Source organism: Sebastes fasciatus, chromosome 9 (assembly GCF_043250625.1).
Source record: "Sebastes fasciatus isolate fSebFas1 chromosome 9, fSebFas1.pri, whole genome shotgun sequence".
Taxonomy (NCBI): Eukaryota; Metazoa; Chordata; class Actinopteri; order Perciformes; family Sebastidae; genus Sebastes; species Sebastes fasciatus.
This window is the reverse complement of record NC_133803.1, coordinates 20,417,870-20,444,583: the sequence shown is the minus strand read 5'-3', so window position 1 is coordinate 20,444,583 and position 26,714 is coordinate 20,417,870. Positions and strand designations below refer to the sequence as shown.

At 42.5% G+C, this 26,714-nt stretch overlaps 1 protein-coding gene and 1 long non-coding RNA gene across 11 annotated transcripts in view; one reads left to right on the top strand and one right to left on the bottom strand.

Annotated features, from left to right (window-relative positions):
* The window catches only part of LOC141774164 (uncharacterized), a 188,862-nt gene that overhangs the window by 12,635 nt on the left and 149,513 nt on the right, over nt 1–26,714 (bottom strand). For 5 of the 10 annotated variants that reach the window (XR_012595247.1, XR_012595246.1, XR_012595238.1 and 2 more), the window contains exons 7-8: nt 2,849–3,064; nt 2,516–2,575 (exon numbers count right to left, since the gene is read on the bottom strand). The exons of 2 other annotated variants lie outside the window; for them this stretch is intronic. This is a non-coding gene — a long non-coding RNA (uncharacterized LOC141774164). The remainder of the gene's footprint in view (nt 1–2,515; nt 2,576–2,848; nt 3,065–26,714) is intronic. 3 more of the 10 variants (XR_012595239.1, XR_012595243.1, XR_012595241.1) reach the window with 2 other exon arrangements.
* LOC141773550 (general transcription factor II-I repeat domain-containing protein 2A-like) lies at nt 18,876–20,631 on the top strand. Its single transcript, XM_074645393.1, has one exon. The coding sequence runs from the start codon at nt 18,876–18,878 to the stop codon at nt 20,208–20,210; it is 1,335 nt and encodes a 444-aa protein (XP_074501494.1). The 3' UTR covers nt 20,211–20,631.

Sequence of the window (26,714 nt, the reverse complement as noted above, 5' to 3'; positions counted from 1 at the left end):
TTTTGAGGCATAAAGCATGTCCTGTGGGTGTGTTTCCTATAGGTCTAGTGACCAGCACTCAGCTGGGTTGTGGCTATTGAGGCTAGTGGCCGCAGAGTTGGGAATTTATAACACAATAACAAAAGCAAAGATTAGCGTGCCTTCACCTCGGTCACATGCAGGATGCTGATTTTGAAGTTGACAGCTTATCAAGATAAGTGGTGTGTTGAGGTGGGAGGGGAGACATAATTATAATTGTAAGGATCTTGCTGACTCACAGTGAAAGTTGGATATTCTTTACACTAAGCAGTCTCGCAAAATCATTGTGTTTCCTACAGATGTGAACATTGCTACCCATGGTTTTTGAACACTTTTTGGTCTTTTAAGGTAGAAAAACAACACAAAAAACAGCCACCCTGTTGGTGAAATGTTGTGTTGGAAGTGAAAAGTTTGCACACATATTAAATATAAATGCTTCCTTGTTATGTTGATAAAAACATCTCTGGCATTATGATCCAACCCGATGTCACGGCAAGGCGCGTAATAGACCCGCCTGTCCAGGATAGTGTGTCAGTGTCCCATTTTGCCTCACTGAGGCGTGAATATGACACACGTGTATGAAGGTGCAGCACCAGCAGGGGGCAACAAAATCACTCACTTAGGTTTAGGCAACAAAACCACTTAGCTAGGTTTAAAAAAAACTGAATTTTTGGCCCTAAAATACGTAAGCATGTAAACTAAGTCAAATCCTTATGGAAACAACGCAACATCAGTGCGGAAAACAGGTCACAAAAATCACTACAAAACGTGTGACAAAAGTCACTAATGTAATTTACAAAACAAACACCGGTCTTGAACACACCGGCTCTCCTGGTTGAAAGTCCCGTTAGAAACAACGTAACATCGGTACGGAAAACACGTCACTACAAACAAGTCACAAACGTTATTAACGTAACTTACAAAACAAACACTTATCTCAAACACCAGTCTCCTGGTTGAAAGTCCTGTGTTTGTTGGACCCATCCATCCGCCCTCCTGCTTGCCATAAAAGGTCTTTCTCCCTTTTTATTCTACGTCTCTAGCTCTGAGCGTAGCATAGTCACACGGATGCATTTACATTGCAGTAAGTACAGACTACATGGTGTGGAAATAACATGCCTAAAGCAAGAATGGCATTGTTATTACACGCTTTTGCCTTGTGCATTATCGTTCACACGCCTTTCCGTGCGACCGGGCTGCATTGTCACAAAAAAATGCATTTGATATGCAAACAAATTTTATTAACACAATTTTTAAGGTGTTTCTCTTGTAGCTCTTTGACATGGTTGCAGTCTATTTTTACTGTTATTAAATGACAAATGTTCAACATCAAAGGCTGAACAAATCTGAATCTCTTTGAGGGTGGATTCTGCCTTAAAAAGAAAATAATTCTCTGAGCCTTTCAACTCCGCTGCACGCTCCACGTCTTCAGGATGTATGAGAGAAAGAGAAAACATTGGCTGGTAAAAATGTTCCAGGTTCATGGGATGCGTTTAAATGTGGTGTTGCTCAATCAAAGAGCAGATAGCGGCTCCCTCTCATTTTATTACCCTTTAGAAACATACTCAGAGTATTATGTTATCAAACTGGGAAAAGGGAGGGAGTGCACAGACAGCTGAACAAAGGCAATGCAAACAGCTGTGCCAGTGCAAACAGCAGTCAGATTATTTGTGAGTGAAAAGTAAGACAGACCTCGCTAACATAATACTGCCATCAAATCATAACAACTGTAAAGTGCTCTTCAGCTGTGTCTCTTTGTAGATTCTTTTATTTTGTCGGGACATGTTTCTATTGTATTGAGTTGAGATTGGTCATTAAACCAGATAGTCATTGGTATCAAACAATGATTAGTTCACTCAGCTGAATGACAATAGGTTTGCCGTCTGCTCAAAAGCACTCAGAGGACGGTTCTCAGACTCGATGGTTTCTCACTTGAGGTGGCTGGCTGCAGTAGGAGGACCAGTGTTGATACAGCTGATCTCTGTTATTCCAAGTGAAATATATGGCCCTGTTTGTTTTCAGAGATAGACCCAACGCTTTGCTTCAAGTTCATATTTATCTATCGAGGGAAATATGTCAGTGCAGATCCAGTTTCTACTTTTTACACAGTCTCTTCCCTCATTATGCCACTGAAGAGGAATTAACCTGCCAGTGTCTTTATTACACACAGTAACATCCGATATGAAAGTTTGTTAAGTGTCACATTTCTTCATGGAAAGGATTATATAACAGATTCTGTTCAAACTGTGACTTCTCACCTTTCTTCAAGCTAAAAATAAAGTAGAAAAACCGCACTTACATACAATAATGCCCCTGTAAACTGCATATGATGAGAGGTGGTGGATTTTATGAGCCACATTTCAACAGATTTGAATATTGTTACTTACAGTGTTCTGAGCTGTTTAGAAATGACACCCTTCAACACCCTGAAGGTGTTGAAGGAGTGCCAGTAACACTGGATAGTAGTAATTTTAGAGTTGCGTGCAAGAGACTATACCTCGTGAAGCTGCTGCACACCCATGTGAAAGATTTTCCCTCAAGAAGGTTTGATTGGTATCTGTCGGGGGAAAACATAAAAATGACTAAAAGCATTGTTTGATACTGTTGGCAGGAGTCAAAGTAAAGCTTTCTCTCAGCAGGCTAATGTTACAACCAGAGAAAACTTTGCTACAGAGCACCGTGAGATGTATTTAGATGCAACAATAATGCAAGTGTCATTGCTTTAGACTTCCTTAGGACAAATTGGTCCTTGCATATATACTCTCAATCTGGTTTGGGACACTTAGTAAGACGATATTCAGGTTAGACTTTGCTGAAGTAATGATATTACCTCAGTGGTGCATGAGGCAATACAGTATTCCTCTACGTCTTTGGAGGGAAGGGGAAGTCCCCGCGTCTGTGTGCTGTTTGACTGGACTGGTTGAGTAATGCAGCCTGGGATTAGGTGGAGCAGCCTCGCAGCAGCAGCACCTCCCTCACACTGATCTGTCTGGACCCACACAAGTGAACGGCTGGATCAGAACCACAGCTGGCCTACGTCCTTCCCCTGTGTCAAACCATTCATACACTGGTCTTAAAGTTGGAACATGCAAGTGAGAAGTAGTTGTAAATGAACAAATCAACAGCGTTTACAATACAATGCCAAATATGTTTGAGAAAACATGTATTTGCTGTTTGATTTATGTTCACTGGCTATAATTTGTTCCGTGTAACATTCTTATACCGCTGAGAATTCGTGTTGACAATAAAACATGTAATCGCAGCATGTTTCCATGAATCTTAAAGGTTCCCCATACAGGATCCAGAGCATTAATATAACAGCAAACAACTATTTGCTGCTACTCCACCATATCTTTTGCAAAGATATAGAGGAGTAATGTCTATCTGAGCAGAGAATGAAGTCGCTCTCCCTCTGTGTGTGTTGTAATCTGAGCTTCTCCTCGCTTTGTTGACATAGTGCTCCACTGGCTAGCTCGCGGCCGCTGCTCTGCACTGCTCTGCACTGCTCTGCACTGCTCTGCACTGCTCTGCACTGCTCTCATACAGCGCTTACAGCTGATAACGCCGTCCTGACCGATGGCATCGTAGCAGAAGCGTTGCGCACCCTCCGGTTCCCCCTTAGGCAAATAGTTAGCTCTGTCAGCACTGTTGCATTGTTTGCACTGTTAGCACCGTTAGCTGCGAGCCACCGGGCTCAGCCGTCGCCACGTTGAGAGCAATATAAATGCTCCCAATCTCGCATTTAGCACCTTTAATTACAACTACAAAATTGTACCATATTACACCAGTTTTAGCTTCATTGCATTGGCTCCGGATCCGTGTCAGATCAGATTTTAAGGTCCCTCTGATGACTTACATAATTGCCTCCGCCAAGGCCAAAGGCCTTGAAGGCGTTGGTTTGTCTGTCTGTCTGTTAGCAGGATTACCATGCGTGTGAGGCTCTCAGAATACAGGGCTCCTGTCTGTAAAATGTTTGATTTGTGATATTGAGCTGTATAAATAAAATTGACTTGACTTGATTATGAAATGTAATTTTTTGGAGACAGAGTTGACATTAACGTGGTGTGACTCTGTGTGTACATTTCTAACTCCCCTGTTGGGCATAAAATGGTTGGAGTTTCCACCTGTTTTAAGAGCATTATAAATGTTCTATATGAAAACCAGACTGGAAATGCTAGTCTAGTTGTGAGGACAAACAGTTTGAATATTGCAGAAAAGTAAACTTTGCAAAAACAAAGATTTGCAGAGATAAATGAGGTGAGATGAATGAAGGCGTATTTGTCACTGTTTGTACATTTCTTGGGAGAAAAGATGAGGAGATAATGTTTGCATATTAGCAAAAAGTAAACAACGATTTGCACAGCTGCAAGACCTTCACTCTCTTATTTGTTTCACCAGAGTTACAGCAAAGCCAGTGACAATTGTGTTGCAAAAGCCTCTGGATGTTTAACGTAAGTTGATGGATTTTTTTGGCCAGTAAAATATTTGTTTATCCAACACAAGGATGTGGTTAATGTTTTCAATATTTTAAGGCGTAAAGCATGTCCTGTGGGTGTGTTTCCTATAGGTGTGGTGACCAGTACTCAGCTGGGTTGTGGCTATTGAGGCTAGTGGCCACAGAGTTGGGAAATCATAGCACAATAACACATACAGAGAGCAATATGAAGCAAAGAAACTGCACATACTGACTTTTCTTTACCTCGGCCTCATGCTGAAAGCCAATTCAAAGTTGACAGCTTATCAAGATAAGTGGTGTGTTGCGGTGGGAAGGGGGAGGGGGAGAGCTAATGATAACAACGATAAGGATCTTGGACATTCTCACGTCTTACTAAGCAGCCTTGGTTGTCATTGTGTTTCCTACTAATAAAGAGTACTTTTTGGTACATTACTTTACATGTTTTGGTCATTTAAAACACACAAAAAACGAACTGTAGGAAAGGGTCACACACACATTTCAGGACACGCTCCGCAGAGAATGTGCCCGAGCTTCACCATATCAAATCTAATATGACGCGGAGCACTAATTTGGTTAAAATGAATTACAACGCTTCACTGCATCAAAGCATCAGAATACATCAGTGGCGGAAAAACAACTCACTGTGTAATATGTCAACATTAAATCATTAGACAGATGTTGAGGGTGGCAGTTTAAAGGCTCAGTTAAAAAAATGATTAATGCTGGGACGTGACAGAATGAGAATTAATGAGCAATCCAATCATATAAGTGGTTAAACAAACTGCCAAAAACAGAAAACACCCCTCATTTAGTATTGAAAGACAGCAGCAAATATGTGACAGCCCCCTCCCTCCTTAGCCATCTCCACTGCTTTCTTGCAACATCTCAGTGGAAAACTAATCAAAGTGTAATTTATAAATGTATAATTGTGTATACAAAGAACTGTGTTTGCCTAATTAAAAGAGAAACAATGATTAGTCTGTGAGACAAAGGGGCGGGTAGGAGAAAACTATGCAGAGCATCTTGATGAGAGGCTTCATTACTTGATTGTTTAAACTCTACCACATTCATAAAGTAGTGTGATAGTGAAGGAAGGCGTGGACGGCTTTATATCTATGTGCTCCACTAACTCTGTGCCAATCAGCTGTATATAACACGGGGGAAATTGGCTGTATATTATCAAAAGATTACAATCTAAGCAGTGCGGTGTGCACATGTAATTCATGCCATATCCTGCAAGGGCCTGGGGTTAAAACAGGCTGACTTAAGCTACAAGAACAAGACTTCAATCAGTGTGAGGCCCCAACAGCATAAAGAGGAAAACTCTCTGCTGGCAGTCTATCGTGAATGACATTAGCTTAGACGGAAATGAAACAGCGATTATTGAGAAAATGTGTTCGTTACAGTTTGTGGGGTTTCGATCGAGAAATCACATTTTAAGTTGAGATTTTAGTATAGTGATGGCATGATGAATTCAATAGACAGGAGGGTTATGAGGAGGGGGGGCGGGGGGTGGGGGGTGGGGGGGGGGGTATATAAAGTTGTGTATTTTTTTTTGTGATATAATGTCTGTAGCCTTTTTATTGTTTTTTTTATTTGTTGTGTGTCCTTTTATAATTTTTAAAAAAAAATTATTTTCCTTCCTGTTAACCTTGGTTATATATTGGTTAGGGCGGCTGTGGCTTAACCCCAAATTGCTCCTGAAGGCTTACCCATCAGTGTGTGAATGAGTATTTAGATTAGATCCTGAATGATCAGATGAATGTGTGTGAATGGGTGAATGTTGACATGTAGTGTAAAGCACTTTAAGTGGTCAGAAGACTAGAAAAGCGCCATATAAATAAATAAATAAATAAATATAATTTATATAGACCAGTGAAGGGATATGAAGACTGAGGCTACATCCACACTTGTACGTTTTTCGGTTAGTTTTTTGTTTTAAAACGCATATCTTTTGCTACGTTACTGCGTAGTGTCCACATTACTTCGGCATTTAGAACTCCTAAAACGGAGATGTTTGAAAACGCTGCTGATGCCGTTTTAGTTTTAAAACTCCGGGGTTGCGCTTTAGTCTGAACGGGCAGAAACTGAGACTTTGAAAACGATGACGCAGACACCAACGTTCGCTTCTTGATTGAGTATCATCACGCACGAGGTGTCCTTTCCTGATTTGTTACGCCCCTATCACGTGACACTTTTCCCGGAAGAAAATACATCAGCCGTGATTACCGTGCGACTACCAGTGATTAATTCAACAATGATAACGGATTACAGACGTTGCTGACCTTGTTGTCTATGCTAGCAGCTGTTGTGCAGTTAAATTCTGCATTTTATAATGCTACTACTGCCAACATGCAGGAAGCAAGCTATTAATCAAGCAATTTGCGAGTACACCGGCGTTATCAGCCCTACGGAGCGGACCTTTGAAGGCACGGTTTGTGGCTTTGAAGAGGGCGATGGACATAAAATGGTGACTGAAGAGTCGACAACTCTGCTTCCGGTTTACACCGGCATGTCCAATGTATGTAAACAGTCATGTCATGGACGGAGATTATTTCTAAAACGGTGCAAAAACGCCTGTGTATACAGAGATCGTTTTAGTGTGGATGTAGCCTGAGGTGATGGATTGGGTGTCTGTGACACACAGCTGGTTTGTGTGTTTCTCCTGAGGCGGCAGTGGCAGCCTCTCTGGGGTGTCTACAATTTAGTGTCCTTGGAAAGGCTCAGATGGACTCCCACGTTCTGGTCCAGGCTTTAGTCCCAGCATGCAGCGGTGTGGAGTGACAGATTGAAACGTTGAGGGAAGTGTTTAACCCCTGCCACCCCTCCAATTAGCCAACTTGTGTCCCATTTCCTAAAAGATCTCGAGAACATATTTATTGGAGCGGGGCTGTATTTGGGCATGAAAGACTGTGATCTTCCTGTCCCCGCTGAGGTTCAGTCACAGTGTTTAGCTGGATGGTTTGGTTTAGCATAGGAAGACATCTTTTTAGTCCTCAGGTTTGGGTTGGTAAAGAAGAGTCAGACTTAAATTTAAATTTCCTGCAGGTTTGAAAGGGATTTAAAAGTTGGAAACAGCGTCAAAGCTACAAGCCTTTGGGTGGGCGTTTCCCACGGCAATGGTTGTCTGACATCTGGGGGTCGGCACTGATAGGAAACACGCTGTCAACATGTGGTAATATTGACTGGAGGTCACACGTTATATCCTGAGAATGCTACGATTTAAGCCAAGAACGATTAAAGAAATCTGTCGCTATACAGCAGTCAACATTTGCACACTCTGTTAAGCTTAAGTTTGCCTTCCACTCACAAAATGGAAGCTAGTTAGCATTAGCACTGATTCCCACTAGATGTTACTTTTCATTCATGTTATTTCAACATCTGCTGAGTCATCCTGCACACTCAGTGTTGTATTTGTCCTGCACTACAGAAACAATGGCTTGCTAGCGTTCTCTCTTTCAAGGGTCCAGATGTGGTGATAGTAAATGACCAGACAGCCAAAATATTCCCCAAAACAATTATTCCTAGAAGATTTCCTGTAACCTCAGCACATTACCCCCTGATGTGAATCACAAGGAGTGAGGTTTGGAGTCACAGAGTATTGTAAGTGCTAAAATCACAGATGGGGTTAAGCAACGACTTACTATGTCGGCCCCCAAGCCGGTTCCCCCGCAGAACCAAAAATTCATGCACACATACACTAATATAGGGGGCGCTATATACTTTTGACTTAAGTAAATGAGTTGCAACAAACACCAAGAATATATAAACTGATTTCTTAGCAAAATGTCAGTTTGACTTTAACGAAACAGGAGCTCCCTATAGGTGTTGCTGAACTAAAGAGGATAATGATGGAACACCTGATCCCAGTGCTGCCACTGACAACAATAAGGAGGAAATGCAGTGGTGTTCGTGGATAATGACTCTTTTCTCTACGGGTTTTCAAAGCTCTTAAAGGCTCCCAAGCTGCCAATCAGCACCTGATTAACACCAAAGGCCTCCCCTTTCCCTTCCCGGCTTTCATCTCTACAGTGACCTACCCTCTGAGTGAAATGGAGACTGCGGACTTGTCAAAACCGAGTCTGTGGACAGTCTGCGTCTTGTTATTAGCACCTCAACAGGTTTCACCTAAGCCAAAAAGGAATAAAATTTGGACGAGCTCAGTCGGCTTTTTTCTCCTCAAAGCTTAGAGCGGCAAGGAAATGATCATTATGCTTCATCATAACTCCATTGTGGTTCTTTTGAAAAATGTTCAAACCACCTCTTAAATTCTATTATTTTTTGGACCTCTCTACCTACTCGACATGATTGCTTTGAACTTGAATGTCAAAAAAAGGAGAAATTCAATCTGACCCACTCAAATACTTTTCACTGACAACTGAAGAAAATCCTCGCAGGTTAACGATAGGTCAGCACTGAATGGAGGACTTAGGCCTATGCATTTACAGAGTCTCAGGAGAGGGGCTATCTGATGGTCCATCTGGTTAGAAGGTATAATAGGACTGGGTCACAGGTGAGCCACAGATGGTAGATGAATGTGTATCACTCAGTCTGTCTATAATGATGATTCATAAACTACTGGTAGTAGGCTGTAGGGTTATATCTGAACTATCAGTCAGCTTACAGTATTTAACTTGCTTTTTTTATTTTCTCATGGATCATACATTATTTAAATCTATTGCAGTCCTGTCTGGAGTGCGTGCTTGTCCGGAATGGGATGATTGCTTGGCCCCCACAAGTGCTGCTTGCAGTGTTGTCGAGAACCAAGGTATGGCTGCTTGTACCCACCAAGTAGCAAAAATGTATGAAACTACAACAATCCAAAATAGTAACTTTTTCGGGCTTGGCCAAGAGATGATCTGCACCACATTTTGTGAGGATTGCTCAAAATGTGTAGGAGGCGTAGCGAAAAATCGGATTTGGACACAATTTAAAATGGCAGAAAATCAATCTAGACGCAAATAAACGTGGATAGATTCGTCTGAACCCATGGTTAAGAAGTTACAGACCAAAACGTAAAGTCCATTGTTATAGCTCCACCATCTTGTCAAATTGCACCACATTCGACATTGCACTCCCTTGGGTCCTGAGCAATACACCCGCCAAGTATGAAGTCGATCAGAAGAATGGTTCTCGAGATATGCGAAGGACATACAGAAAGACAGACAGACAGAGAATCCTCGCATTATAGTTAGATTGCACCAGAGTAATAGAGCAAGAGAGTGTTTTATTAATTATGAATTAAACTTTTCATCTGAAAGACGAAGAACGTGTCAGTCCTTTCAAAAGTTTCAACGTCTGGCTTTAAAGCTACGAAGCAGTAGATCAGAAGTCGAACTTCAGTTGCTCAATATTAAAAGCAGGTTTGTTTATGCATCCCAATGCTCCCACGATGACTTCAAACGTTAAAAACAGAGAAAGTTCAGAAGAAAGAAATAACTTTCTACATTGTAGTATTCCCATGTGACGTCTACTTCATAAAAAACCTCTTCAAAGCATGTGCTAGGATGTAGTAACACAGAAAAACACACACACACTGAGTGGTGTTTCTGATGACAAGGCACTTTCTGTAGGTTTGCCACACTCGGGTCTATTAGGAGCATGTTTATTTGAGTCCGGCTCAACAACACATGCATATAGTATTTTATTACTAAAGCATCGCCATAGGACTTTCAGGGGAGATTTGGGGTGTGCTTTCAGGAAAACACAACCACTTATTAAAGTCTAGACGCAACATAAAACCATCAAAAGTCCTGGAGTAAGCACTCACAGGCTCTCATGGACAGAACTGTCAGTGTCTGCTGCTCAACCACGTTGGTTTTCTGCTGCTGTCTGTGCACAGTTAGGAGAGATTTAGTGCAAACATCAGTACATTGATTGTAATGGATGGTGACAGGGTAAAAGGAAGCCAGTTCACTACAGGCATCATACAGTAGTAGAACAAGAACAAAAGCAACACCTAGGTCATTATCTTATCCACCAGTTTATGAGTTACGGTGATAAAAATGCCAATGGTCTACAAGAAAAAGGAATTAACATACAAAACTAAGTGTGGTTGTGAAAATCCTCCGACCATAGAATTGTATGTAAGAAGTGGACGTAGTCACCGAGACGTCACCCATTGGTTTGTGAAAGAGTTAAAGTTGTAAGATGAAAACATGGACAACTCCCAGACCAGACAATGCCGTGGTAGCGACCTGTCAATCACAAGGTAGCCACGCCCTAAAGCATACCCTGCTTTATGGTCTATTTGACTCTAAATGGGACCATCATTTACTAAATGAACATCATGCTGTATTGAAGAAGACTTGAAACTAGCTATTGAGACCATAAACTCATGTACAATGTTTACTGAAGTCATAAATCAAGTAAGAAGTAGGGTCATTTTCTCATAGACTTCTATACAATCAGACTTCCTTTTGCAACCAAAGGAGTGCTTTTACCACATTGGCTTCACTTTTCAGGCCCCGGAGTTGCCCACTGCTTACGACATGCAAACAAAAAGGCATATGTCCGTTTTCCTTTTTTCTTTTGTCCGTTTCACTTGTAATACTTACAACTCCAACAGATAGTATTTTTTACTGATGGTTTCCTTCGTAGCAGAGCCAAGACATTCCACAATATCCAGAGGTCTCCCACCTGCAGCACAGTGAAGATATCCAAGCTAGATTTACAAGCTCTGAAACTGCATTCTGGTGGCTGAAAGGAGAAAATAAACCTGCGGGCCGGGCTCAAGGGAGTAAGAAACCTTTTAGTTTTAAAACAATTTCCTGTCCCATCATCTACAGGCAAGTACACAGAGAGCTATATCCTGCACACAACGGATTCTCTCATAAAGATAAACCCACGAGTTTAAACAGATCATCCTAATATCATTACAATTAGTCAGGAAAAGCAGGAACTTGTTTTGGAGTTTCAGCAGAGGGGTGCAGTCAGTAATTTGTGAGCTGCTTATGTAACCAAAACACTTAGGTGCCCTTATTGTTGATCTAGCACACTGCAACCTGAAGTTCACCTTACAAAACGAGCCTAGATCTTTAAATGAAGTGCATCTAATGAATTTGTAGGTGTGAGTCTTGTCATTTTGAACAATGAATTACATTAGCGACAACCATGACTTGGCGCCCTTTAACAACAAAGAGAGAGGAGAAAATTTGAGGGCTGTTTGGCTCGGCCTCGGGCAGTATCTTGACATTCAAAGAGAAATCGTGAGCACTTTTGGAATGAAAGCATTTCTCTAATCTTTTAGCGAGACATTGAGATAGAGAACATAGCAAGGTGAAAGGAATGGGGCTGCCTGTGTCTGTGCACGGGAACAGGTCTCAGGAGTCCGGAGGTCTGGCCCACTCTTCAAATGGCACAGTGTTTGTTGGGGAATGTGCAATTATGGAGGCCAGGCCTTTGATCCGGCTTTTCCATCAGGGCTAAATTGTCCTCACATTGAGCGCTGCAGTGTATCCTTGGGCACTCCTTTATATTCTGCTGCTCTTTCATGTGCACCCCTCTGGAACTCAAAGCATCCCCTCTTGAAAAGTGAGCTTTGGCCTGTCCATGCTCCAGTGCAGGACGAAAGGAGGCCAGTGTGTCTGCGTCTGTGTGTGTGTGTGTGCAAATGGCCATACAGTATGTAACAAGTCATCTTACAGAAAGAGTTTGTTTGTGTAAGAGGCGAGTTGTGCGGTAAAACAGAATATAAAAGTGCTGGTGTATATGGACGTGTTTGGATGGGTTGAATTTCATATTGCATGTGTTTAAGTGTGTGGAAGAAGTGTTTGTGACAGGAAGTTTGTGTGCCTGCTCTTGCGTGTGTTTCAGTCTGTGATTGTGATTCTTTCCACATGCTCCCATGTGTTATCTGTCCTCCTCATTATAACCACCTCTGTCAGATTAACCAGAGGGACTTTCTCTCTTCCTTTCTTTCTTTTTTCTTCAAAATAGAGACCTCAGTTACTCCATTTATTCAAACATCAAGGTTGAATCCTTTATATGCTTTCCCCTAAGGGATTCTTTCATAAACTGAATGCACTAAGAGTCCATGTAAGCAATCGCAAAGGCTTTTAATACCCAGAGGTCACCTAAAATCATTAGATTCCCTTACAAGATGGAGATTATATATTGTCCTCTCAGTGTGTCCTCATGTGTCATTTGATCCCCCAAAAAATTCATGTTCAAGCTCATACTTTTCTGTGTAATTAAACTCGATCGGGTACCTGAGGTACCTGTTTATGTTTGGTATTGCAGAGCATCGTCCTCTACATTTTCATTGTGAAATGAATGTCGTACAAAACCTTTCATTATTACAAAGGAAGACTGAATGTGCAAAGCAAGGACTCCCATTAAAGCTTGCGAATCATGATGTTTATCTATAGGTGTGACGATGTAGTACATGGCTGCAAGGTGAATACAGATGGATCCAAACGTGACAAGCTTCTACTTGTCATGGACATAAAAGTTTTATGCTACCAGATCAGATGCTTACCTCAGCAATTTTATGATGGGGACATCATGTCCCAGAGGGAAGGCTTCTAGGTTTGTGATCATAGTTTCTGAACAATGACAACTAAGAAACGTTAAGTATGAGATAAGAGTTTAGCAATAAGGACCTGTTCAGGAACACACAGCTCAACAGGAGGTTTGGTGGAATTAGTAGGTATCATATTTCATCTACTTCCTGTGGTTAAAGTAATAGTTTAATCCCACAGCCCCCCACACTGTATCAGCCTTCTGCCCCCCGACCCAAACCAGTTCAACTGCTCTCAGAGTTTGGAAGCCCTCAGCTGTTGAGCTGCGTTGAGCCGCTGTGTTGAATAGCTGCAGGAATGTGTTTTAAGTGGTCTCTGCGTTTTGGATGAGGCGAGGCCAGGCTCCGCACTTAAAACCCCCTCTTCCCTCTCTGCTGGCGAGGTGCCAGGCTCCGCTGCAGGGTGGTGGGTCCCTTCTGAAGGTGATGGTGTGAGAGTGTGTGTGCGTTACAAGCATGTTGGTGGGGGCGAGCCTTCGTTAGTGGCTCCCACTGTGGTGAGGAGAGCTCTGACGTGATGTCTCCTGTCTCTGAGGTCTGGGCCTAGTGTTCACTGTCACTCACCTCCAAAATAAACATGTATCTTCTACACACCCAGAGACCACGGGTAACCTGCACCATGTCAGAATATCTACTTGGCCCTTCAATAGATTTTCACTGCGTTTTATCCACCGCCAGACGCTCATTACACTCTCCAGTTCTGCAGCAGAGGAGTCAAGACGGAGACGTTTTATCTCCCAGGGGAAAAAGCCACTATGAGTATTAAATAACAATTAAATGAATTGGAGATCACACAAACTTCAGATGACTGTGAGACAGCCTCATCTTGTTTGGATTTACCGACGCAGCCACACAGACCAAAAGCGATCCTCCATGCCTTTGCTGTTGTACTGTAGGTTTCAGGAAGCGTGAGTGGAAAGAGATATTTCAATCCTATGAGACACATTCCCTTCTGATAAAAGTGCATTACCACAGACAAAGGGAGGCGCTTGGTAGAATTAGATTGGACTGGGACTGGTGCCGATGAGAGCTTGGCTGGCTGCCCTGGCAAGCCACACATGAGCGTATTTAATTGCCAGACAGACCAGAATAATTCTTCCATAATCTGAATTTATACAGTCACTTGAGTGGGGCCATAACACGCTGACAGTGTGTGTTGGGTATCAAGACAGAGTGCCTGGCGCACATCAGTAGAGGCAGGGAAAGAGAGAGACGGATAATGTGGTTATTGTCAAGTCGAAGGGCCCCGTCACTGTACCAGCGACTGTAATAGCCGTGAACAAGCGCTCCTTCAGAGACGACCTTCCGCGTCTCCGTCAGACAGCGACAGGGAGACATAAAAACGGCCCTCAGCCCTTGACAGAGCACACTTGTCTGGAGACGGCTTTTCAATCTGGTTATCTTGTGAGATGCAGACATGCGAGGGCCTCTATGTGCCCTGCAGAGTCAGTGGTAGGAGTGAGAGTGGCCTTGCTTCCTCTCAAGGGTCTTCTGAGTGCCACATTCATTAGAGACCTCCTGTCATGAAAACAGGATGGACGAGTGTGTGTATTGGGGATTTTTTTCATGCGTGTGCATTTATGTGTGTGTACGTCTGCTGAAGGTGCCAACACCTTCAGTGAATGATAGGTACCTCCAGTGAGGTCAAACACTCCACACCCCACCCCCAAGCGTCCCTGTGTTTTTTCCTTGACCCCTCCAAGAGGTCGCCTTGCCTTGTTGCATCTGTCCCACTCTGGAGACACTCAAGGAGAGCGAGTGCTTTTTAAAAGGCAGGATGCAAGGCTAGGCTTCTCTACCAGTTGTAGATCTTTTATGCCTGCATGGCTCCGTCCTTGAAGAGCCCTGAAGGGTGGTCCAAACTTTCCCTGATGACACGTCTGTCAGCGCAACATTTTCTCTCGGTTCCTCGAAGTGCATCGAGACGAGATTCTTTTAAAACAATTTTAAAGTAATGGTTGTCTAAAGGCACATGCTAGATTAAATGATATTCAGTTATAGTCAAACTCCAACCTGCTGGCATTTCCAAAATCCTGAAAGACTTCTTAGAGGGCCTTGGAAACATTCTTGTTTCCCTGTTAGCTTCAGTTATTTGAATAAAGGGCTGCAGGGAAACATGCAAATTTAAAAGTGGACACAATTATTTCAGCATTCCTAGTTTTAGTTTGTTATGAATTTTATTTTATTTTAGCAAATTGAAAGGAAAGCAAAAAGCCTTGAATATTGCATAGCATATAACTGTACTTTTATTTCTGCCATGCAAGTTTCCAACTTAAATCTGGACACAGACTATTTTCCTACTATCTTTGGCCAGAATTGATTTGTTTGATATCATTTTGCCTCTCATCTTCCAGAAGTAATTTCTCTGAACATAGTTTGCTTTACAGTGTAATTGAGAGTTTTGAATCTGTGGGTAAACCTTGTCATCTGGAAAGTACATAATAGAGGTGCATCTGCAGGTCCATCTGCTATCTACATCCAGCTCATGCACGACATTAGATATTATCTTCCGGATGAGGTGGATGTGTTTTGGATTTGGAGGCAATCTGATGATTTTTTGACTTACTGAATGTATTCTCTCCTTGACCAGGGGGTATGTTTTCATCCATCCCTCTTTTCCGTGTGATGAATGGTTCGGCCCCAAGTGAGCAGTAAGTACTTTTCATTGCAGTACCTACAGCCCGGCGTAGATGTTATTGCTCAACGCCAGCTATTCTGCAGTCTGTATGTTCAACTGAAGGTGAAGGATAAACAAACGTGCATATACCTCCCCCTTAATGCATTCGCGGTACTAATCTGTCCCCCGAGTATCAGTCCTAATTAGAGCTCGCTACCTCAGCTGGCCCATCAGTAACATAATCCCATCCAGAATCCCGACTAATTGAAGGCGGGCAACCAGAGGGGACTCTTAAGCTCAGCTTTTCCAATAGAAATTAATTTAGCCCACCATCAAGCAATTGCATAAGAAACACAACCTTTCCAGCTCAATAGCAAATTCAATTGCAAGCTTTCCATCTCCAAACTCTAATGATATAACTATAATACCAAATATACTAGATATTCCTATTATTCTATTATTGTGGTTAGCCATGAAATTGTAAACTGTAACACAGAATTTTCCAGAGTTGTACAAGTACATGATAAATGTGGCTGACAAGTTCAATAGCTTTTGGAAATGTAGCAGAAAGTCGAGGCCTCAGTTGTGAAGTGATGGGCTGGACGCTGCAGAGGAACCCCCTGCTTGGAAACAATTAAGGTTGAAGAGATGCACTCTAAATCATCTGTCTGTGGCCGGCAACAAAAGAAAAATGGACTCAACAAAAGCCTTTCAAAGTGCTAACCCTCTCATCTCTGCAGAAATGTTACTGACAGTCTTTCTTAAGCTAATAATAACACAGAGAGATGTTTCTTTCCTGTATTCGGGCTGTGCCATACGGCTGTGTGTAGTCTGTATGAGTCAGCAGAACTATTAATGTCGCTAGACGCTACAAGGATTTCCAAATGCAAGAATGCAAATCTCTTCTACTGTGAGACTAATATTTGATTCGTTGAATTAAAAGAGAGCCGAAACAAGAAACAACAGCACAAGAAGGGAGAAATTACACATAAAGGATAGTGGAATGTTTTAATTACAGTAATTTGGATGAGGTATTACATGTGGCTACTGCACTCTGGGTAAAATGTATTGTGTGCACTCCATGGCTAGGCTGTCATTAGTGAATGTGTGGGAGGACCTTCAAAGCACGGAGCTGACCTCACACTGTAATCAAATGGATCCATAGGTTAATAAATATTCACTGCCTAGGAGCAAAACAAAGGCGGTTGGCAAACTTCTAAAGCTACTTCTGAATGCCTGCTTTATCATTATGAAAACTGTTTCGGTTTTGTCTGCTGTAACAGTTTTGCCACAGTGTTTTACAGCTCTGATGTGTTGTATGTGTCAGTGTCAAAGTTTAAAATCGGTCACAGGATGTCGGACTGTGAGAAATCTGCGTATGAGTGAATACATGAAAGCAAAGCAGGGTACTGAGGTTCACAAAACTACATATTGTGATAGAGATTGAGAGAATGAGGACACGAGCGAGGAAATGGGAGAGAGGAGGGGAGAGTTCAACAGTGAGGGAGTTAGAGGGGAGGGCAGAGGGAGGGATAAAAGCAGGAGGCCCAGACAGGCTAGAACAAGAAAGCAAAGAAAAATATCTAATTGGAATCAAGTGTCCTGACAGAGTGCGTGGGCGACTGAATTCTGCAAAGCGTGCTGCTTTTCCACTTGCAAAAAAAGAAGTAGAAGAGTGTAAGATAGAAAGGAGGGAAAAAAATAATTGAAAATCCCCTTGCATTTCAGTAATTTTATTTCTGGGCGGGTTCGGTTAAGACAAATGATAGAAGGGTGTGGAGAACGGCCACAATAGCATTTCCATTTCAAACCCCTTTTTGCTAACAGGCGTTGGACACCACTCTGCCTGTGTGGTTGGCTTTCAGACGTAGGAAATGCTACCCAATGACGGACTGAAACCACTAATTAAATTTCCAATTTCTAATGAATCCTAACTGCTAATGAGAGTAGTGAATGTGTGTTTCTGTGTGTGACTAGAAGGGTGTTCCTGTGAGGAAGGATGGAAGGGGTCAAAGGGCACTGCTGCCTTTTAAGGGGTCAGTTTCCGTGACGGTTTTCTGAAGAGGCTTGATTTGTAGGGTTATCCCTGAACACATATATCTTTGGATTAAATTCATAACTGCAAGTGGGGGAGACTATATGATGACCGATGACCATAACCCCTGGCACACTAAACTACTTAATTGAAAAAATAATGAAACATTTTGGTAAATATGCTCATTTGCTTTTTTCTCAAGAGTTTAATGAGAAAATTGACAACGGAGTCTGTGCGCTAAAAAAGAAGCTAATGCCAGCAGCCAATTAGCTTAGCTTAGCATAAAGACAGGAAACAGGGTGAAACAGCTCGCAATGCTCTGAACAAAGGTAACAAAATCCATCTACCAGCACATCTAAAGCTCATTAATGGAGTAGTGGTGTAATGGAGTCTTGTCTTCATCGACTATCACAAGTCTTACTGCGTTGGCCAAAAATCTTGCCATCTAACTCTTTGCAAAAAAGCCAATAAGTGTATTTCCTCAAATGTCAAACAATTTCTTAAGTGTAGAGATGAAGTCAAACTATTCCTTTAAAGGTTCTCTATGTGGAATTCAGAGCATATTTATTGCCTTCCCACGGCCCTCAACATAGCGACGGCTGAGCCAGTGGCTCGCAGCTAACGGTGCTACAGCATGAACAGTACTGACAAAGCTAACAGTGTTTACCTGAGAGAAGCCGGAGGGTGGGTGCTAAGCTTCCGTGAAAGGACGGGGTTATCAGCTGTAACCATCTGAGTGCAGTGCAGAGCGGCGGCCATGAGGTAGCCAGCGGAGCATGCGCACATGCACTAAAAGGCCCGGCCGGCCCGGCGATGTCAACAAAGCACAGAGAAGCTCAGATTACAACACACACAGAGAGGGTGAGCGATTTCATGCTCTGCTCAGGTAGACATTACTCCTCTATATCTTTACATAGCAAATAGTTGTTTGCTACTATATTGATGCTCTGAATATTGAATTTACCACCTTTAAGTCAAGATGATATAAGAAACTTAAGCATAAACTCGCAGCCTCATTTTTGTTTGTTAAAAAAAGACCTATAGATCATGCGTATGCATACAGTATATGGTCACTACTGAGTGTATGATCCTTCATGGCACATCCATAAGTCTTCACCAGACCTGGGCATTTTACGGCCCGCGGGCCACATCCGGCCCGTTGGCTGTCCCTGCCTGGCCCGCGTGAGGACAAGTAAATTAGAACATAAATAAAAAAATAGGCCTATTTATGCTGTGCACGCAATACGGCTGTGAGCTGAAGAACAGAGCGGTCAGCTTCGACTATTTTTCCCTGGCTTTGGATGAGAGCTGCGATGTACGTGACACTGCCCAGCTACTCATTTTCATACGTGGGATATCTATGGACTTTAAAATCACGGAGGAGCTGGCAGCCATGCAGTCAATGAAAGGGACAACAACCGGGAGTGATTTATTCACGGAGGTAAATGCATGTTTGGACAAGTTGGAACTAAAATGGGACAAGCTGGCAGGTGTGACAACGGATGGTTGTCCAAATCTGACGGGGAAAAATGTTGGACTTTTGAAGAGAATGCAGGATAAAGTGAAAGAAATGAACCCTGAGCAGAAATTGACATTTTTGCATTGTATTATATATCAGGAAGTGTTGTGTAAGTCAGTGTTAAAAATGAACCATGTTGTTGATGTTGTAACTAAAACAGTTAACTTCATCAGGGCAAGAGCATTGAATCACAGAGAGTTTGTTTCACTTTTGGAGGAAAGCGAGACTGAACATTGTGACATAGGCTACCACACAGCTGTCAGGTGGCTCAGCCTGGGCAAAGTACTGAAAAGTTTCTGGGACCTGAGAAAAGAGATTCACGAGTTCTGTGTGAAGAAAGGAAAGGACATTCCACAGCTTACAGATGCAGACTGGATTGCTGACCTTGGTTTTGCTGTAGATGTGACGGCACTAATGAATGAACTAAATGTCAAACTGCAGTGCAGAGGCCTTTTTGTACATGAAATGTACAGCGCAGTGAAGGCTTTCATGAGAAAGTTGCAGCTTCTCTCAAGCCAAATGAAGGACAACATTCTCACCCACTTGCCAACACTGAAGGAAGCCACAAAATCAGCTGATCACCTCGACAAGTACTCATCCATGTTAGAAGCACTGCATGGTGAGTTTTCAAGGCGATTTCAAGACTTTAAAACAGTTGAGAGTGAGATGCACATGGTTTCTTCTCCCTTCACCTGCAGTGTGGAGAATGCACCCAGTGATGTTCAGATGGAACTGATTGACCTGCAGTCTGACACACTTCTGGCAGAGCACTTTAGGTCAGTCTCACTACTTGACTTCTACTCTTCCCTCAAAGAGGAGAACTTTCCACACATGAGGAGGCATGCTCAGAAGATTCTAGTCCTCTTTGGATCTACCTACGTATGTGAACAGACATTCTCAGTGATGAAGTTCAACAAATCCAGATACAGATCCTCTATCACTGATGACCACCTCTCAGCTGTCCTTCGCATATCCACCTCAGACATTCAGCCAGATTTCAATGCACTTGTTCAAGCCCAGAGCAGGCTGGATTTTTCCCACTGAACAAGTAAAATGAACTGTAAAACATTAAAAGCATTTATTGCTTTTTGCATCAAGTTGACAATTGCCTATCTTTAACATACTGTAAAACACCTATTCAGTATTTGGGAAGATTAACATGTTAAAAATAAAATGAAACACTGATGCAATTATTGTTTTTACTGTTTATTACTTCTATAGGAGTATTTTCCTATATGACCTACACCACAATTTCATATATTTATATAAATATTTACAGAATATCCTTATTCTTCTGATTACCAGTAGCAACTAATCAAAAATATATAATTTAATGCTTTTTACAATTAAAATCAATTAATCAAAATTAATACTGAGCAGAATTAAGTTCAAGTTATTGTTGGTTCGGCCCTCCAACACAACTCAGGTTTCTCATGTGGCCCCTTGTAAAAATGAATTGCCCACCCCTGGTCTTCACGCATTCCCTCATGTTGTTGAAAGTAGATCAAGGCTTTGCGCTGCAGTGTGGAGATTATATCTCAGCCAAAGGGACGATCGTTTCTCTGTCCGTTGACCTTTGCTGGTCCAAGGTAAAGCTCGCAGTTTGCTTCCAAATCCTGGTGAGGGACTTGGGGCCCCCGCAGACACTCTGCCTGACCACCAGGCAGAACCACAGGATATAGCTTTACACATGACATATCGCAAAGGAAGCCAAGCTGATTTAAGCATGATATGCATGTCAGTGTTTTTCTTTTGTTTTTTCTCTGGGTATCTGTTATAACTGATGAAAATCAATCCGTGGATGTTTTCCCATCAGGCTGTACTGTACTGTTGTTCCTGCTGTGTGGGCTTCCCCTTTAGAGTCCTCTGGTGAAGCACCGTGGTTCTCTGGTTCAGGAGAACAGGCACAATGCTGTCTCTCTTTGTCTCTTACTCTTTTTCTCTCTTGAACACAAAGCTTCTTGGGAGAGTGGTTTGTGTTCTACTTTGGTGGCTCGCTGCCCCCCCACCAAATAACATATGTATTACAGATGAGTGTGGAGAGAGAGAAGGGTGGGTGGGACTTTTATATAATATTGTGTACCCCAAGACCCCCCAAAGCAATATGGGGCCACCCGGGCAGATGCCAACCGCATAGTGGCAGGAACTGACAGGGAAAGTGTTTAAGATCCGATTAAGGTGAGATTATTGAACAACATTTTTATTGAAATTCATGAAAGTTAGACTACTGAGTTCTATATTTACAATATCTTGTGTGAAGTGCAAAATAATAACAGCCAACAGTATTCTTTGGTTAAGCTATGTGTTAATTAGTCCCACTTGTGATGCTATAATTAGTGGTTAGAAGCGGAGCAGAGACATTGTTAGTTCAGAGTGACGTTGGCGCAGTAGGAGTTACATCTGTGACCATAAAACATTCCAAACAAATAGGGCTCACGGTCAGTTTTTCCCACATATTTCTTAAATGGAACACCAGGTTTTGCCCCTCCACTTACATCCCACCACCTGTGACAGGAGGAGCGATCGGGGACCACTTTGAGAGTGAAATTGAAAACCTAAGGCTCTCTCTGCGGTGGACACGCTATTTGAGGCTCACAGGGCGCAGAGGGAAACTTGACTCCAGTTATTGTTCGCTGTATAACCATAATCAAGGGAACTCCCTTTCTCACTATAAAGTCAAAAATAGTGGTATGAAGTGAGAGTCCTCTGCTGATAAAATGCATCACATGCAACGTACAGTTATTTGTGGACCTTGTGGTTAGTCTGGAAATGAAATAACAGAATGGAAATCTAGTGTATTAGAGCGGCTCTGTAGGGCCACTTGTGCTCCAGCTGCAGACAGGAGGACATTTTTCTTTAAAGACGGTGTTGCCGCTGCATTGTTCTGCAGCGTATCTACACTTGACATTCAACTGAAGCTGCGAGGCAGGGTGTACCTCCCTTTCTCTCAAAGAATCTCAGCCCAACACTCTCATCCTGACACACCCCTCAAAGCATAAACATTACGAGATTCCTGGCTGATAGCTAGACAGTCCTTCTCTGGGAAGGCCATCCTTCACAGGTCATTCATCCTGTTCTGTCACAGGTCAAAGCAAAGCCTTTGGAGGCCGGTTGCAGGTCATATAATTTTAGAAATCTGGCTGGGAGGCGGCTAGGAGAGAAAAAAAGATACTTACGAGCTCATTCAATCCCCTTTTGTCAAATATTATGCTGCACATTCAGTCTCTGAACACCAAAGATTTTATTGTTGTAAGCGAAAACATATTTTCTTTATACATGGATTATTAGCAAAAATGCCATTTTTACATAATGACCTTAAAGGGATAGTTCGGGTGTTTTGAAGTGGGGTTGTATGAGGTAGTTATCCATAATAGGTGTATTACATACAGTATATGACGGTCGGCGTGCCCCAAGATTGGAGAAACAGACAGGAGTACCAGAGTAAAGTACCTCATACAACTCCACTTCAATTCACCCAAACTATCACTTTAAGTATCTATAAAGAACACTGACCACAATAGCTACCCTCATCCCTTGAAAAATATTCTAAACGTGTTCAATTGCAGACTGAAACACACACGTAAGGACCTTCCTTATTCCACTCAGTGTGCTTATGACAGCCAAATACAGGTATAAAGAAGCAAAGACAATCTTTCTTTTGTAAAAATATATAAGAACTATGGGACTTGGACCTACTCAAGGGTATTTAAAGAGAAAGAAAACACGTTCCTTAATTATAACCAATTATTCTCACTATGTAAAAAAAGGCCTTTTCACACACAGTGGCACATTCTAAAATCTGCCTAATCCAACTCTACTGAGCTGATGTGTATGTTTTTGAGATGTAGACCTTCCTTTCCAAATAATCCAAACCCAGTTCGACTATACCACAGTAACAGACTGAAATGATCCTGTACAATGTAATATAAATGTAAATATACCTGGCTTAAAGCACAGCCATTAAAGTGTGCCCTCAAGACACGCATAGCAGGACACCACAGCTCGATACAGCGTAACACATGCCACTTATCCCGTGATAACACATCCTTGCAACCCATGTTGTCTGTCTACTATATTGGCAAAGATAATTATTCAAATGTGTTACTGTTAAACTATAGACTGTCTATAAAGATGGATGACAAAACAGCTGCCCAAAAGTGAAGCCAAAACATCTGGATTGTCCCCTGGTGGCTGGCTCATAAATCCTGTCTCCTCCATGTTAGTGGATGGGACATGAGCCAAACTAAAAAGTCAAAGAACACGTCAAATACATTTTTTCCCAAAGATGGTTTCTATCATTTTAGGTAGTTCCTATCACGCTGATGTATGTTAAAGTGTTCATTTTACTGATAAGTTTGGTTTTAATTAGTTATTTGATGCTATAAAAAGGGGGTGAGACGTCATGATTGTCTGAATGAAGTTGTCACACGAGGGAGGAGATGTAACTTTTATCATGAGTCTGTGCAATAGAACATGTCATTTTGACCATAAATGTCGTTGTAGAGATATTATGTTCAGTTGTTGTGTCTTTCTAGCCAAACAGCTACCGTGGTGCTAACGTAGCAGCTAGGTGGCTCACGCTAACAAGCTCGGCTTGTGATTGGCTCGGGCGGGTGTGTGGGTGGGACCTCAATACAGCAGCTCCACCCCCCTGATCACTACTGCGCAGACTCAGGCTCCAAATGACGTCAAAATCTCAAGATGGCAGGAAGTGGAGCTGCGTCGTCCATTATTATATACTGTATAGTCGATGTGTTATCCGGAGAAACATGCTGGATGTATCCTGCACAGGTTAACATACTGTTTTCCTGAACATAAACCCAGATATGATAGTTCCTCACTTGATGATCTAACAGACAGTCCAGCTTTGTGGAAGCTCAACGATATTCTTATGAACAGAGAGAGCTGTTTGAAGTTTTTGAAACCACACTCTACATGTAACACAACTTTGTCCAAGCTTATTAAACAGTCACGCATCACCTCTGCTAACCAGGCTGCACTCATCATCTCAGCCATGCCATGGCACATAAACAAGTATAATGTTTGTTTTCTGACCTCTGAGGAGGGCTCACGGTGTCTGTTACTGTAACTAATGGCAAAGAACTTGCGCCGCCTTGCCTTTAACCCTGTCCAGATGGGACGTCTGAGCATCGACTTGGAAAAGTTAAAAATAGTTCACAAAGTAACACTTCATCTATCATTTCTCGGCCCTGTGGCAACCAGCTGAAAGAGAACAAACCACGTCACTTTTTCTCAACAACGAAGGAGATGCTAGAAGAGCTCTGACATTTACAGGGATGTTGTTTTCTTTTTTGTGGATTAAAAAAAAAGAAAGAAATTCAAAGCTTTTATTTCAGACCATCCCTCTTTGAAAAAGTCTGATTCAAGCATGCAGCGTTTTTTTTTCCAGCACAGTGGACTAATTCATTAAATCCAACATGGAACTGGGATGATTTTTCTTTGCTGTTAACACTAACAGCGTGTAGGGTAAAGCACTGTTGCCAAGCTGATTATATTTAAGGAACTGTTAAATTACATGATACTCTAAACGGGAAAGTGAATCAGGTCCATTTTTGTTCTCAACTTTGCTTGTAAGATGACACAGGCAGAGAGTTTTGTGCACAAGAGTTTCACAGAAGCTCTAATTTAGCTCAGGTGTTATGGTGATATGTGCCTCAGGCACAAGTATGCTATTTTCAACAGCGTGCATGTTGTGACATAGTTCTGGTACTTGGTTGGTTGGTTTTACATGGAAAACGGCTGTTGCAGGTGTGTGTGTGTGTGTGTGTGTGGGTGCATGGGTGTGCTTTAATGTGTTATCTTGCAAGGGAGGAAGAGAAAGAGGAAGTGAGAGAGGAAAAGCGAGAGTTGGATGGAGCTCAACACGGTTCACCACAGATGGTTATTGTTTAGAATTCCAGGGTCATGATCTCATGCTGCGCTCTCCCTCTATCTCATAGACCCTGTAGGCTATGAATTAATCAAACGCAACACAAGCCTTGATATTTTAAGTACTCTCCTATCAGATTACCGACTACAGCCCCTGTCAACAGAAATCGGATTACTTCAGCAATGGGCAGAGACACTTGCGATTATAGTTGTAGCCAGCAGCGCTTCGGAGAAGAAACGCCAGCCCTGCCAGAGTTCAGGAACTAATCTTTAATACATCTAAGGAAATCTGCAAGCGTCTCACCTCGAGCCTGTGTGACAGAGGTAGACTTCCTTCTCTCTCTTTCTACTGTGTTTACTTTACTGTTAACCAAAGGGGATATCCTGTCGATGCACGCTCTCTTTCTTCTTTCTGTGTCTTCTCAGCCAATCGCTGTCTCGGGCACAGTGAGGATGTCAGCAGGAGAAGCCACCGATAGATAACGCTCCAAAGAAGCCTCTTTGTTTGCACAAGACGACCAGCAAAAGAAAGTCTTTGATGGGATGAAGCGTCCCCCGCCTGTCACCCACCGCCTCACACCTCCCATTATCTCCGTCTCCTCCTCCCCGCGTGTGATTCCCCGTGCAAAGCGACGCGGGACTGAAGCATTTAGCTGCTGTCAGTCAGCGAGAACGGGGCCGCGGAAGAGGACATGGAGGAGCTGTCTTGGCTGACTGCTGGCAAACGAGCCACAGAGGCCCCATTACTTTCCCTGCTTGTCAGGAAGGAGTTAACCCCGGGGGGGCAGGGAGGGGGGGGAGGCCAAACATTAGGCTCAATGGTAACTGAGTGTGTAATTAATGCCGCAATGTGTCCAGTCCCCAGGACCTTCTCAACCTCGGGACCCTTTCTCAGACTCTGGAAGAGAGGGAGAGGTCAGCAGGAGGAGAGGGGGGCATCCGGGCCCCCCTTATGCCACTGCATCTGTCCAGAGAGGGGATATAGTCTCCGTCAGGGCCTCAGGCGAATGACCCATGTCAGCCATAAAGTTATGGGAGACAACAGATTGGTCTCCGATGACGGATGTGTGGAAGGAGGGCATTTCATAGTCCCATGATTTACACTGACTCCTTCCTAAAACTATTGATGTTTGGTAGAAATTTGATTTAATAGCTTGACCGCAACATAATTGGCCCAAATTAAATCACTTTGGTAATTGTTTTCTTGTAGTTGCTTGTGAAACAATTTTAAAATTCCTTCTGGTGTATAATTTATGCCAGCGTTTAATGAGCTCTCATTCAAAGAGCTATTTCAGGAACAGGCATCATTTTGAGAATGTCGGCAGTTACAGTGTGAATAATAGATCCATAGAAATATTTTTGGCACAATTGCTGAGGGTAGCAAATTACTTTGGCTCTATCTTTCTAGAAATTGATATTAAAATAACAGACAGCCCAATCACTGCAACATCAATCAGGACGATTGTTTTTCTTTTTGGTTTCTGCTGTGCATCAATTTACACGTCGCAGATATTGTTAGTCGCGTTTGACTCGGCCAGTTTGAACATGTTAAAGTTTGTTATGTCTTGAAAGGCCAGTTACGTCAAAGTACCAGAAGACAACAAGCGACTGAGGAGTGTACACACAGATAGCTGGTGGCCTATGGGTGCGGTTATTCTG

What these genes read in the sequence shown, in the direction of transcription:
- LOC141773550 (XM_074645393.1), top strand. Translation starts at nt 18,876, where the DNA reads ATGCTGTGCACGCAATACGGCTGTGAGCTGAAGAACAGAGCGGTCAGC.